The sequence below is a fragment of the Hypomesus transpacificus genome, chromosome 6 (genome assembly GCF_021917145.1).
Source record: "Hypomesus transpacificus isolate Combined female chromosome 6, fHypTra1, whole genome shotgun sequence".
Lineage (NCBI taxonomy): Eukaryota > Metazoa > Chordata > Actinopteri > Osmeriformes > Osmeridae > Hypomesus > Hypomesus transpacificus.
In genome coordinates this window covers 2,234,161-2,247,766 of record NC_061065.1, presented here as the reverse complement: position 1 = coordinate 2,247,766, position 13,606 = coordinate 2,234,161, and the positions used below count along the sequence as shown (strand labels likewise).

At 50.7% G+C, this 13,606-nt stretch overlaps 2 protein-coding genes across 4 annotated transcripts in view; both read right to left on the bottom strand.

Annotated features, from left to right (window-relative positions):
• trim54 (tripartite motif containing 54) overlaps positions 1 to 860 on the bottom strand; it is an 8,335-nt gene extending 7,475 nt beyond the window's left edge. The window contains 3 exon segments of the mRNA XM_047021773.1: positions 4 to 193; positions 432 to 590; positions 781 to 860. Of these exon segments, the coding sequence (XP_046877729.1) occupies positions 4 to 193; positions 432 to 581 (340 nt within the window). The 5' untranslated portion in view covers positions 582 to 590; positions 781 to 860.
• A 3,133-nt stretch (positions 861 to 3,993) lies between these two features.
• On the bottom strand, positions 3,994 to 13,497 carry dnajc5ga (DnaJ (Hsp40) homolog, subfamily C, member 5 gamma a). 3 transcript variants are annotated; one of them, XM_047021096.1, is made up of 6 exons: positions 13,182 to 13,497; positions 9,192 to 9,319; positions 8,778 to 8,991; positions 7,884 to 8,040; positions 6,772 to 6,968; positions 4,413 to 4,501 (listed from the first exon to the last, which is right to left on the bottom strand). In XM_047021096.1, the coding sequence occupies exons 2-5, from the start codon at positions 9,308 to 9,310 to the stop codon at positions 6,775 to 6,777; spliced, it is 684 nt and encodes a 227-aa protein (XP_046877052.1). In that variant the 5' UTR covers positions 9,311 to 9,319; positions 13,182 to 13,497; the 3' UTR covers positions 4,413 to 4,501; positions 6,772 to 6,774. The 3 variants fall into 3 exon arrangements, with proteins under 3 accessions (XP_046877054.1, XP_046877052.1, XP_046877051.1); XM_047021095.1 differs by having other exon boundaries at positions 9,192 to 9,322; positions 13,182 to 13,496; XM_047021098.1 differs by lacking the exon at positions 6,772 to 6,968 and having other exon boundaries at positions 3,994 to 4,501; positions 9,192 to 9,322; positions 13,182 to 13,343.
• Positions 13,498 to 13,606: the final 109 nt, after the last annotated feature.

The window sequence follows — 13,606 nt, the reverse complement described above, 5'->3', positions numbered from 1 at the left end:
TGCTGGTCATAAACTGGCACCTGGAGGCGTGGTGTTTGTAGACTTCTATGATGTTCTCCACCAGCAGGTTCCTCTGCAGGCCGGACACTCCGTGTCGGTCCAGCGCCACCTCCTGGAGGCAGGAGGGACAGCGGATACACCCCTCCGAGGACATGGAGGCGGAGCCACGGGACTGCCACAGGGGATTGGCTGCCTGAGGAGGGAGAGGGAGGGGAAAGGAGGGAGGGGGTTAGGGGGAAGAGGGGGAAAGCGAGTCATCAATGAACAAACTGAAAAACACACACTTGAAGCCAGTCCTGCTGTGTTTACTTCCTCTAAAATGTAAAGATTTGTGTTGTCCGATGGATTGTACTGTCCATGTTTAGTGTTTTAAATAGAAGAGCACTATTGACTTTTTGACAGACACAACCCCTCCCCCCTGACACACACACCTGGAAGGCGTTGTTGGCACACTTCCTGCAGATGTTGTGCTGGCAGGGCAGGATGACCACCGGCTTGGTGAACATCTCCAGACAGGTGGGACACACTAGCTGTTTCTGCAGCGTTGTCATGGAGCCACGAGGGGCAGCACCCAGGCTCATCCTGCCTGCCTGCCGACACACACACACACACACACACACACACACACACACACAGTATCACCACACACAAAGAGTAATGTCCTGTCTCTTCTTCTCTCAGTGAAGGCTGACGATATTTCTGTCTCTCCTCTTCTACAACTTTTCTCCTGGTGTTTCTCCTCTTGCTTTAGTGTCAAAATGAAAAACGGAGTCTCTCTACCTATACCCTTTCTTCTTACTTTCACCCTTTCTTCATGAGTTCTTTGTCCTACTGTCCCTTTCTTCCTCTCTATGTCTTCCTCTCTTCCTCTCTCTCTCCCTCTGTCTTCCTCTCTCCTTCTATTGCTCTCCATCCCCCAGCCCTGTGCTCCTCCCTGGTGTCAGAGTGCTGCTGATATATTTAGCTTGTGTTTGTTCAGTCTAGAGTTACTGTCCAAACAGCATACGGGTGCATCCAGTGGGCTAACCTATCCACACCAACCCCCACCTTGAGGTCTTGAGGGAGAGAGAAGGGGATACCTTACCCCTTAAAAGAGGAAGGGCCTTCCCTAACCCTTAGGGGAAGAGGGATGGAGAGAGAGAGAATGCACTGGGTGGGGAGGACATTCCAGCGTCCATATTTATCAGCTTTAAGCTGATGGTCAAAAAACAGGCGTCACAAATCATTTGATTCACCAATCGTGATACACACAAATATATCCATAAGTGTTTCAATGGAGTACTGTTCACACGAAGGGAAGGTCCTGAATCCAAGCAGCTTGACAGGACAGTGGAACCCGTGTAACAAGAGAACCTGTGGAACACTAGAACCTGTGGAACGCTTACAGCATGTGGAGCCCTGGGGTTTGTGGAACTCTCAACATGGTAGTTAACATATTCTCCTGTGTGTTTCTGCTCTATAAGTGGATTTAAACATATTATATCTGTGAGTAATCGCACATATAAACATCCAGTCAGAAATACTAGCCCAGTGAAAAGACATACGTCCCATCAGGCCCAATGGGGTGGGTAATCTAGACCATATCAACCTTCCCCAACCCTCTGGACTTCCTCCACTTCCTGGTTAGGGCTGTGCCAGGGTGACTGCTGGTCATCTGAACAGGGCTAAGACCAAGCTAATCAGATAATGAGCTTACACAGAGATTTATAGGCCAGAGGCCTGGAGTAGTGTAGAGTAAGCTAAACACACATCCTGATCTGTGTCATTCATCCTCCCAGTCCAGACCGGTCCAGTCCAGACCGGTCCAGTCCAGACCAGACCGGTCCAGACCAGACCGGTCCAGACCAGACCTGACCTGCCTGGTCCAGCACCTCTGAGCCCCTGCTCCCTCGACAGGACAAACATTCCTGTTTGTACACAGCAGCTCCATTGTTCTGTAATTGGTTACTCACCTAATTCTCTGCTACTCTCAGGAATGCAGAGAAGTAGTGCACAATACAGGAGTTGTATAAATCCCCCTTATTTTATTGGTTTAGATTCATAATCATCATCATCATCATCATATAAATACACATTTACAGATCAGCATGTCCATGAGAGCGTGGTAAACGATGAATGACAGAACTAAAGAGCATCGACACGTCTTCAGTCACCTGGTATCCTAATCACCTGGTATCCTACCTAGTCCCCTAGTCTTTTAGTCACCTGGTTCCTTAGTCCCCTAGACTTCTAGTCACCTGGTATTCTAGTCCCCTCGTCACTTGGTCCCTGGTATTTTAATTGCCTAGTCTCCTAGTCCCCTGGTCTCCTAGTCCCCTGGTCTCCTAGTCCCCTGGTCTCCTAGTCTCCCGGTCTCCTGGTCTCCTAGTCCCCTGGTCTCCTAGTGTCCTGGTCTCCTAGTGTCCTGGTCTCCTAGTCCCCTGGTCTCCTAGGCACCAGGACTGCACTCTTCCCAGCCTCCACAGGGACTCTGCGAAGAAGGATGTGAATCCCTGAGGACCACAGTCTTTCATCCAATCATCAGACAGCTCCCCTGTCATTGGCTAGTGTCAGTCCATGAGTTTAAACCCACCCTCTCATGGTTTACTCATTAAAACAAGAGAGAAAATAAACGACAATTTGAACAATAAAAAATGAGACTGACTGTTAAAACATCTCTGTTAAAACATCGCCATTCACAACAAGTTTCAAAAACATTGGTTGCATGTCACACCCCCACCATCAGTATTTACAGCTGATAGAGATTTCAGTAATAAATAATAATCTCCTCTTTTCTCACAGATTTCCAGACATAAATCTAAGTTGAAATGCTTTAGTGTGTCATGAATCACAGAAAAAATGAAAAAAAACGTGAATGTTTTGGCTAATACTATGTGTCATTTTATTTTAAAAAGGTGCTAAAAATTCCAGTAATAAATTGAAGCTACTGATAAATTCATGTAAACACTTTTTTTCAGAGCAACATAAAAATCCAAAGCTTCAAGGTCAGTGGTTCAGTGGTTTGCTTTGACATCGGTGTTGAGTTAGTAAGTTAACTAACGCTCGAGGTCGACTCACCCTGACACAGCTGTGAGCACCCTCTTCCTCTCTGCTGGGAAACACAACGACAACTTCTCCTGTCACACACACACGCACACACAGTTCTCTGTTCCCTCTCCTCCCCCAGCAGGGGGGCGGAGCTACAGATCCAGGTGGGGGGCGGAGCTACAGAGCCAGGTGGGGCAGTAAGCAGGCAGGAGGCCACATGCAGCTATACCTGCAGCAGCTGGCTGTCACTATTAACCCGTGTCACAGTCTAAAAAACAGAAATATATAAATCATAATAATAAGTGCATAGCCCCTGGTACAGACCTTGGTGTAGGGGCAGAATGTGCCCAGGTCAGACAGAAGAGTTAGGCTGTTCTCTGTAGGGGTGTGTGAGGGCGGGGGAGGTGGACACCTCACTCCAGAACACACACCTCACATCACAGGCTTCCCATTGGACCAGGGGCGCCAGCTCCTCCCACAACGTGTCTATTGGCTAAAGGAAAATCTCACCGTCGCTAACAGCATTTTCCCTCCCTTCAACTCTCTGGAGGTCAGGGTGCTAGTGGTCGCAGGGTGCTAGTGGCGTGGCTAGTTTGGCTTTGGTCTATCATCTTCATCTTGACGTTACAAAAGGAGAATGCGAACAGCGCAAAATTACAACTGGCATTTGAGAAAATAAGCAAAATATATCTTGAGCAAAATGAAAAGCATCAAACACAACTATAAACAAAGAGAATGAATCACTGAAGCCAGACTGCCTCAGAGGCAGAGGCCTGGCTGCCTCAGAGACCTGGCTGCCTCAGAGACCTGGCTGCCTCGGGCCTGGCTGGTGATGGGGGTGAGGGAGATGGGGGGTGAGGGAGATGGGGGGTGTTTTTTGATGTCAGAGTCTGACGAGAGTGGAAGTTGAGGGAGTGGTGATGAAGGGTGCTGGTGAAGAGGAGGTGTGAGGGGGCTGTAGCAGTGTGTGTGTGTGTGTGTGTGTGTGTGTGTGTGTGAGGGGGCTGCATAGAGGGTTAGCAGGGTGTGTCAGTTCTGTACAGTGGGGACATGCAGTCAGTCAGACCTAACGCATGCATCAGAGAGCCCCCCCTCACACCCTGTAGGGGGCAGAGAAGACAGAGAGGGAGACTGGGGGGGGGGGGGTATCTGTAAGTCCAGGTCTTCAGGCAACAAGCCTTGTGTCCTTCAGTCCTGTGGCACAGCCCTGGGAGAGGGGAGGGGGGGGGGGGGGGGGGTCTGGCTGGCACCAGAGAGTCCACGGCTGCATGTGGTGGGAGGAGCTCCAGGAGGGCCTCCCTCCAGGGCCCTTTGAGCTGGCCCTGCCTGCCGGGGGGAGCTGTGGCTGGGCTGGCTGGCTGGGCAAGGGGGGGTCAGGGCTGGGGCTTGGAGGAGGGCTGGTTGGTTGCAGGGGCAGAGGGCTCAGAGGGGACAGTGGAGGAATGAGGCTGGATCACGATAGGGCCATGAGCACCTGGAGGGAGAGAGGGAGGAGAGAGAGACAAAGTAAGCAATAGAGAAAGCCTGAATCTAAAAAAACATTGATTCCAAGTGAACAAACAAAGACTGCCTCAAGCTGGAATGTTCCTGGCAGCCAGGAGAACAGATGACCAGAGGCTGACCCTCTGGTTCCAGTCATCGGGTGGATGATTAGACAGGACTACCTGGACGGTGTGCTGAGACCACCAGCAGGGAGGAGTGGAGGGTTTACGGGGTTCAAAGGTTAGAAAGTTAAACTGCTGCCTAACCAAGCAACAGGACTGGGATCTACAGAGAAGTCTAAGAGACCTGCAGTAGAACTAGAGATCTCATCTAACAGCACCCTGCAGTAAAACTATAGAGATCTCATCTACCAGCACCCTGCAGTAGATAAAAAAATATCCCATTGTGTACCATCTGTGTGCTTGTGTACCAGGTATGTGAGTATACAGTGTCTTAAGACACCTACCTGCTCTTCCCAGGACATCCACACAGTCACTTTCCTGAAGACAGAATCCACACACCACACGCAGCAGAATGGAGAGGGAGCTTAGACAGAGGAACATCTCCACTCTCTCACCACACCAGAGGAACATCTCCACTCTCTCACCACACCAGAGGAACATCTCCACTCTCTCACCACACCAGAGGAACATCTCCACTCTCACCACACCAGAGGAACATCTCCTCTCTCACCACACCAGAGGAACATCTCCACTCTCTCACCACACCAGAGGAACATCTCCACTCTCACCACACCAGAGGAACATCTCCACTCTCTCACCACACCAGAGGAACATCTCCACTCTCTCACCACACCAGAGGAACATCTCCACTCTCTCACCACACCAGAGGAACACCTCCACTCTCTCACCACACCAGAGGAACACCTCACCTCTCTCACCACACCAGAGGAACATCTCCACTCTCTCACCACACCAGAGAAACCTCTCCTCTCTCACCACACCAGAGGAACACCTCACCTCTCTCACCACACCAGAGGAACACCTCCACTCTCTCACCACACCAGAGGAACACCTCACCTCTCTCACCACACCAGAGGAACACCTCCACTCTCTCACCACACCAGAGGAACACCTCACCTCTCTCACCACACCAGAGGAACATCTCCTCTCTCACCACACCAGAGGAACATCTCACCTCTCTCACCACACCAGAGGAACATCTCCTCTCTCACCACACCAGAGGAACATCTCCACTCTCTCACTACGGGTCACATTTCTGAGCCCTTTACCAATAAATGCTGGTCAGCAGCCTTTTAAACATCTGTGCTGATTGGCCGTGCATAACAAACACTCAAAATTTGAGCTTTTCTCAACCAAGTCCGTACTTAGGGATGGAAAAATACATCTGTGGCCATTTTGAAAATGTACACAGTCAAACCCACAGACACCGCCAGAAGAGATGCTGTGTAGAGAGAATGGGACGTGAGGCAGCCATCAATTCTGTGATGTCATCTTCTTCAGAAGCTACAGCTGTCTCTCAAGCTCAGTGAGAACTGAGGTCATCCTGAGGTCATCCTTTACCCAGCAGCTATGATGGAATGACAGACATCCTGTGAAGATGTAACCCATGCCTCCTGGAGAGATGAAGATGATGGACACATCCACACAGGTGTTGATAAACAGGACACACAGACATTGTGTGTATGTAAGGTGTGTGTGTGTGTATGTAAGGGGTGTGTGTGTGTGTGTGTGTGTGTAAGGGGTGTGTGTGTGTGTGTGTGTGTATGTAAGGGGTGTGTGCGTGTGTGTGTGTGTGTGTGTGTGTAAGGGGTGTGTGTGTGTGTAAGGGGTGTGTGGATGATCAAGGTAACAGAGCACCAGCAGATGGCTGGCTGTGGTTGGACAGCGGTGGTTCACATCAGGAGAGGTAGACTCCTACTAGAACACACACACACCCCTGTCCACATCACACACACACACTTGTCCTTCTCACACACACTAAGGTCACATGACAGAACAGATGTTTTGGTTTGCAGAGTGGAGCGCTCCAGGTAAGCCATGCAGCCAGGCACCATCACATCAGCACAGCGATGACCCGAGCACACGACAGGCAGGAAACATGACACGACAAAAAACTCAAAACGAAATGGAGGACGGACAGGCACGCGTGTCCATGCACCGAGCAGCAGTCGCAGATCCAAAATGGAGGACAGGTGTGGATGACAGGAGCAGGGATGCCGCTGCAGTGAGATGGATGACGGGTGGATTATAGGAGCAGGGCAGCAGACTGGTTTCTTACGAGTCATTTGGCTTCCGGGAGCGTTTCCCCAGGGTTCTCTGTCCCGGCGCTGGGCAGAGCCGGGTTCTCCAGAGCAGAACTAGGACTCACTGTTGGGTTCTCCAGAGCAGAAGCAGGACTCACTGCTGGGTTCTCCGGAGCAGAACCAGGACTCACTGCTGGGCCGAGCAACGGCTGCCCCACGATCACCACGTCGCCTGGGGGTGAGGATGAGGAGGATGAAGGCTGCTGGCTTCTCATGAGGACACAGCGCTACAGCTGCTCACACAGCTTTCCTGGGAGCAGTCCAGGTGGTTCCTCTGTCGGAGGGCTTTACAGGACGTTAGAAAGCGTCTTCGTGTTTTTAAACGTTTAGAAAAACGGATCAATGTAGCTGTAGTCTGCCCAGCTGCCACGGTAACCAGCCCTCAGTTACGCAACTGCCTGTATCACTGACCTCCCAAACACACACAGGTGTACACACACACCTACGCCTGGCAGAAGCAAGACAGGCATCACGGTCCTCAGTACATTCAGTTTCCTACCTCTACAGGATGGGGTGATGACACACTGAAACGATACTGATCACAGAGACTACATGCTGTTAATGTTAGACCCCTCTTCCTCTACCCCTCCCTCTCGCCCCCTCCTCCCCCTCTCGCCTCCTCCTCCTCCTGCCCCCATCCTCCCTCACCCCTGCTCTTCTCCCCCTAATTCCATGTACGGTAATCTAGCTAGAGAGCCCACACACACACACAAATGTAATGTGTGTATGTGTGCAGGCACACACACTGTCTGGCCCCATCTGCTGCGCCCCCCCCTCCTGCTCCTGCCCTGACAGGAAGCGACAGAGTCTACTCAGGCTGAAGAAAGGACATCTGTGGACAGGCCTGTTACTGGAGGAGAGGGGAAGGAGGAGGGGAGGGGGGAGGGGTGGTGGAGCACCAGGAGAGGAGGAGAGGGGAGGGGGAGGGAGGAAAAGCCAAGGACAAGGACAAAAAACAAACTTTCTTGCCCTCCATCATCATCCACTACCCCTGTAACTCCTCCATCACTCCTTCCTTCTTTACCTTCTTGTAAATGCCTAAAACATCTCTCCCCCCTCCCTCCCTCCCTCCCTCCCTCCATCTCACCTCCGTCTTGTTCGGCCTTGATCTGAGCCTCCAGATCTTCAGGGTCGACGTACTGGTAGTTTTCATCATCTTCTGGAGGTTTACATTTCCCACAGCAGAAACAACAGCAGCAGCAGCAGCAGCAGCAGGAGAACACCGTGCAGCACAGCACCAGGGACTGCAACACACACACACACACACGTTACACAGTAACACACAGAAACACACCAAACACACAGTATTGGACGCACCTTCCATGTGCAGTCAGCGGGGCATAGCTGGAGACACCAGCCCTCTGCCCTCTCCCCACCACACATCAGATCTAGACCAGCACTGCCAGAGGAGAGCAGCCAGGAGCATCCAGAGCTAGCTGTTTAGATCAGACCTGTAGCTGTCTAGATCAGACCTTTAGCTGTTTAGATCAGACCTGTACCTGTGGCTATACTGTGCTGTACTGTAGCTGTCTAGATCAGACCTGTAGCTGTGGCTATACTGTGCTGTACTGTAGCTGTCTCTGATAAGCCTCTAGCTGTCCACTGCTGCTTGTCAAGGCCAGGCGACGTCACCATCTCTGGATGCTGCACCTCCTCAGGTCTATTGTGTGTCTGCTACGTGTTTCACTCAAGGCTGGAGGAGGAGGGACGTGGGTGGGAGAGAGACAGAGAGAGTGACAGAGAGAGAGACAGAGAGAGAGACAGAGACACCCACAGAGAGACAGAGACACCCACAGAGAAAGAAAGAAATAGAGAGAGAGAGACAGAGAGAGACAGACAGAGAGACAAAGAGAGCGACAGACAGAGAGAGCGACAGACAGAGACACAGAGAGACAGAGAGAGACAGAGAGAGAGACACAGAGAGAGTGACAGACAGCGACACAGAGAGACAGAGCGACAGAGAGAGACAGCAGGATCTCACCTTGAACCACCACTTGGACATTAGGAAGTAGTACTTGACGCTCTCCTCCCCGAACTGCTCCGACACGTAGAGCCCCATGGAGCCGTACTCGTCATAGATCTTCCTCTTGGTGTCGTCGTTCAGGATGGAGTTGGCGTTGTTGATCTCCTTGAACTTGTCTGCTGCCTCCGGGTTGTCTGGGTTCTTGTCTGGGTGATACTTCAACGCTAATTTCCTGGAGAGAGCGAGAGGGATAGAGGCAGGGGAAAGAGGTTAGTCAAGAAAAACAAATGAAAAGTTCACTGATTTTAAATCTTAAACAGATTATGACTAACGACCCGTTCTTGTTACAGGGACCATACTGTCTTGTCGTGAACCAGTAGAGGAACTTCTCCCTCCTTCTCCTCGCCCCCTCCCTCCCCCTTCCTCCCGCACCTGTAGGCCTTCTTGATGTCCTCTGCGGTAGCCCCCTTCTCCAGGCCCAGCACCTTGTACAGGCTGTCCCCAGCTGTGGACATCTTCCTGGCCGGGGGCCTCTGGTTCGGCTCTGCCATGGTGCTACTCTGCTGAGGCACACGCACACACAAGCACGCAAGCAGTCACACAAGACCGCACACACACACAGGAGTACAGTGTGAAAATACAGTACTAAAATAACAAGCAGTAATACATGCAAACCCCCCTCCATCCAGGAGAAGCAGGCCTCCCCTAAACCTCAGTGTGGATGTTGCTGCTACAGGGCCTCCCACACTGGCATGCACACTGGAGGGCATGAACGCTGGAGGGCATGCACACTGGAGGGCATGAACGCTGGAGGGCATGAAAACTGGAGGGCATGAACGCTGGAGGGCATGCACGCTGGAGGGCATGCACACTGGAGGGCATGCACGCTGGAGGGCATGAACGCTGGAGGGCATGAACACTGGAGGGCATGCACGCTGGAGGGCATGAACGCTGGAGGGCATGCACACTGGAGGGCATGAACGCTGGAGGGCATGAACGCTGGAGGGCATGAACGCTGGAGGGCATGAACGCTGGAGGGCATGCACGCTGGAGGGCATGAACGCTGGAGGGCATGAACACTGGAGGGCATGAACGCTGGAGGGCATGAACGCTGGAGGGCATGCACACTGAAGGGCATGAACGCTGGAGGGCATGAACGCTGGAGGGCATGAACGCTGGAGGGCATGCACACTGGAGGGCATGCACGCTGGAGGGCATGAACGCTGGAGGGCATGCACACTGGAGGGCATGAACGCTGGAGGGCATGAACGCTGGAGGGCATGCACACTGGAGGGCATGCACGCTGGAGGGCATGAACGCTGGAGGGCATGAACACTGGAGGGCATGCACGCTGGAGGGCATGAACGCTGGAGGGCATGCACACTGGAGGGCATGAACGCTGGAGGGCATGAACGCTGGAGGGCATGAACGCTGGAGGGCATGCACGCTGGAGGGCATGAACGCTGGAGGGCATGAACGCTGGAGGGCATGCACGCTGGAGGGCATGAACGCTGGAGGGCATGAACACTGGAGGGCATGCACGCTGGAGGGCATGAACGCTGGAGGGCATGAACGCTGGAGGGCATGAACGCTGGAGGGCATGCACGCTGGAGGGCATGCACGCTGGAGGGCATGAACACTGGAGGGCATGAACACTGGAGGGCATGAACACTGGAGGGCATGAACACTGTCCTCACAGGAGCCGGTGCTCCTTTCACAGGACCCAACCAAGGGACACAGAAGAGAGAATGTGCCAACATGCCCAGCATGGTCTTATAGCACACTGAGCTGTTGGGCCACGCGCTGAAACCGTCTCTGATTGGATATATTTGTCAGGGGAAAAAAAAATATTGGAAAAAAAAAGCATCCTTAAACTTTGCAGTGGGTCGGAGTCAGATCCGGTTGAGGAGGAGGGAGAATCCAAGCTGCCTTTCTCACGACTGGGATATTCAATGTGGTGTGAGGGGTTACAGTTTGTGCCTATAAACCATGGCTGGGATTAACCCTGAATAGGACATGTTTGGGGGGGGGGGGGGGGGGGGTAGCTCAATGGCGAAGCATGTGACGATGAGTCAAAAAGTCACAGATTTGATCCCCTCTCCCCCTCCCTCTCCCCACTGTTCTGCTAAAATGGCTCCAATTCCAACACAAATTGCAACTCTTTTAGAAAGTTGACAATTTCTTTGTCGCCGTTGATGTCTTCAGTATCGCCTGGATGGTAAAATATAAGTTATTTGGTCAAACTCAGCTGACTCCTCGATATTGCACATTTTGAAGATGACGTCAGAGGAGGGAAATAATTATCCGTATCAGACCGCGGACCGGCGATGAGGTCAATGTTCGATGGGTATCAGTTAGGGTATGTCATTTAAGAGGTATGTTGTTCTAATAACTGATCATATCTGTTTTCAAAATTATTTTAGTGACCAGCTGACGCCACGGTGAGCCCAGCAAGGCTTCCTGTGTGACATGCAGGACCAAGAAGGAAAAACAGTGATCTAATATGTACCAAGGGAAGACTATCTTTTCTCTCTCTCACACACACACACTCCAGCTGAATGTGTTATTATGTGGCAGGGTTATAGTGGCAGTGAGTTTGCCCTGTCCTGTTCCAAACAGAACTGCCACAGGCTAGACTGATGGAAAAGACCAGGATTCAGAATGTAGATAATCATTTGATAGATGCTTTTATCCAAAATGACAAATGGGGGAATTTGAACCTGCAAGCTCTAGAGCTGCTGTCCGATGCTCTGCCACTGAGCTGTACCCATCCCTAACAGCCCGAGGTTGCAGGCTAAGCTCAGATCAACTGCAGGGTGAGGTGTTATTAATCCGTCCGTATTTCCTAAACAGCAAGTCATGAGGGGTGATAGGGCAGAGAGAGAAGGCTTTATCCTTATATTTCTAGCCATGAGGGTCCCCATTAGCCAACCAGTGCCCTGGCTGTGTCAACCAGAGGTTAGAGGTCAGCTCTAACCGCCAGGCTGTACATTACTACACCCAGTCAATGCAAACTATCCAGATTATGATTAAACCAGAGAGATTATCTCACCCAGCCTGTATGCATATGAATCCTAAGAACATCAGGCTTATAAATCTGAACAGTCATTCAAATTGAAGCAGGAAAGATGGTCCTTGACACAACGTCAATAAAGTTACAACCCATGGAGGCGTCTAGCTTGCTTTGCTACCGCAGCAGTCACTTATGCCGACACCCCCGCAAGTGTTGCCTCCGTCCCGTCATATTAATGTGAGAAGTTAGAGGGTGGTGCTGCTAGCTAAAAAGCCCACCGCACATGTCTGGTGCAACTAAAGAGTCTTTGTATCGCTTTACAGTTCTCGTTTTTCTCTGGAAAGCTATTTCTAGCTTCTCTTTTGAAGTCATTTTAAGGCCGGATGTTATTTATTGTATCGTTGTCTTCATTTTTGCAGTCAAAGGCTGTACAAAGTAGGCCTAAATATAGCAATGTATAGAGTATATTATTACGTATATGTCAGACTCATCTTTACCAGCAGCCTTGACCATAGTCACCCAGGCTTGGCTATAAGTTTACAGCAATGACAGATGTGTCATATACTAGCATGTGATCAAATCAGTCAATTTATTGGGGTTGGCAACAAACCATTTGGCTGATGACGCCTAAGTAAAGTTGCTAAATACACACGTGACTGACATTTATGTAATAAGTGGTACCTGTCGAAGGCTGTCTGGTCAGTTACGGGACAAGCTCACATTGAATCCAGGCTGGTTTTGGAAAAGGTTGTTGTACACACTTTAGCCTATACGAACAACTAAACAGTCTATTACCGATCGTAATATTAGAACCGGCAACTTTAGCCTAATCAACGCAAGAGTTACGGTAGTCTCGTAACCAGTTTATGTGCCCTTGACTTGTGTAGCGATAATCCCTTGCTAATCTGGACATGGAGAATTACTTTCCATTTTTACATCCCGTCTTTCCCGTCTCTGAGTCTTGTCTGCTACATTCTCTCGTATCAAGCTGGTGCTTGCTGACATGGTGGGATTCTATAATTCCTCCTGTGCCCCCGTTGAAATGTCACAGTTTGCTAGCTGCCCCTATCAAGAAGCTACCCGCTAGTTGTAGCTGGTCTAGTCAAGTCCGGTTCGCCAGTGACACTGGCAGTGTGTGTTCATAGGGAATCGAACCATTTAAGATAGTTACACCAACTAGATAAGCAATACCTACAGTGCTACGCCAAATGAAAAAGTGCTAAACGGTAACCGGGGACAAAGCCGAAATAACATTAAGACTGTAGCCTGCTAGCCGATTTAGCCACTGGGCTAATTTACCTAGCAATAAACGCAGCGATGCTACTACCATGCTAACGACGTTACTTGCCTGCGTTTTAAACAAAAGACCAATGGCCTAGGTATTGACCGTACCTAACCGTTAAACTTACCTCGTGCAAACGTGATGTGGTTTAATGCGCTGTAACGTTAGGTCGATCATAGAGGCATCCACTATGTCAATCCAGTCTATCGCTCAATGTCTCCGCCACTCCTTGGACCAGTGTAAAAGCAGCGTCCTGCTAGCAGCGAGCTCAGCAGGCTGGAGACGATACGATTGGCTGTTTCTCAGGAAGTCAAGAAAAGCTTCGTCACACGGTGCATTAATTTGCATAGAATTACTATCAGCGTAGAAGCTGCAGAAGTAGATAACAGTTTGAACATCAAGTCGTTGGGTTCGTAAAATAACGTCTACTCTAACTTGTGTCACTCATACAACCTCTTACAGCCGTCAAGATAACATGTAGACGTGAATGATTGCGTCTTCACGTGCTGTGCTGCCATCTACCGCTTTGTCATTATCAATTGTCATAAAATG

What these genes read in the sequence shown, in the direction of transcription:
- dnajc5ga (XM_047021096.1), bottom strand. Translation starts at nt 9,310, where the DNA reads ATGGCAGAGCCGAACCAGAGGCCCCCGGCCAGGAAGATGTCCACAGCT. An exon ending in GACATCAAGAAGGCCTACAG is followed by an intron (nt 8,992 to 9,191) that starts GTGCGGGAGGAA and finishes CGCTCTCTCCAG; the next exon opens with GAAATTAGCGTTGAAGTATC. An exon ending in CAAGGCCGAACAAGACGGAG is followed by an intron (nt 6,969 to 7,883) that starts GTGAGATGGAGG and finishes CCTCACCCCCAG; the next exon opens with GCGACGTGGTGATCGTGGGG.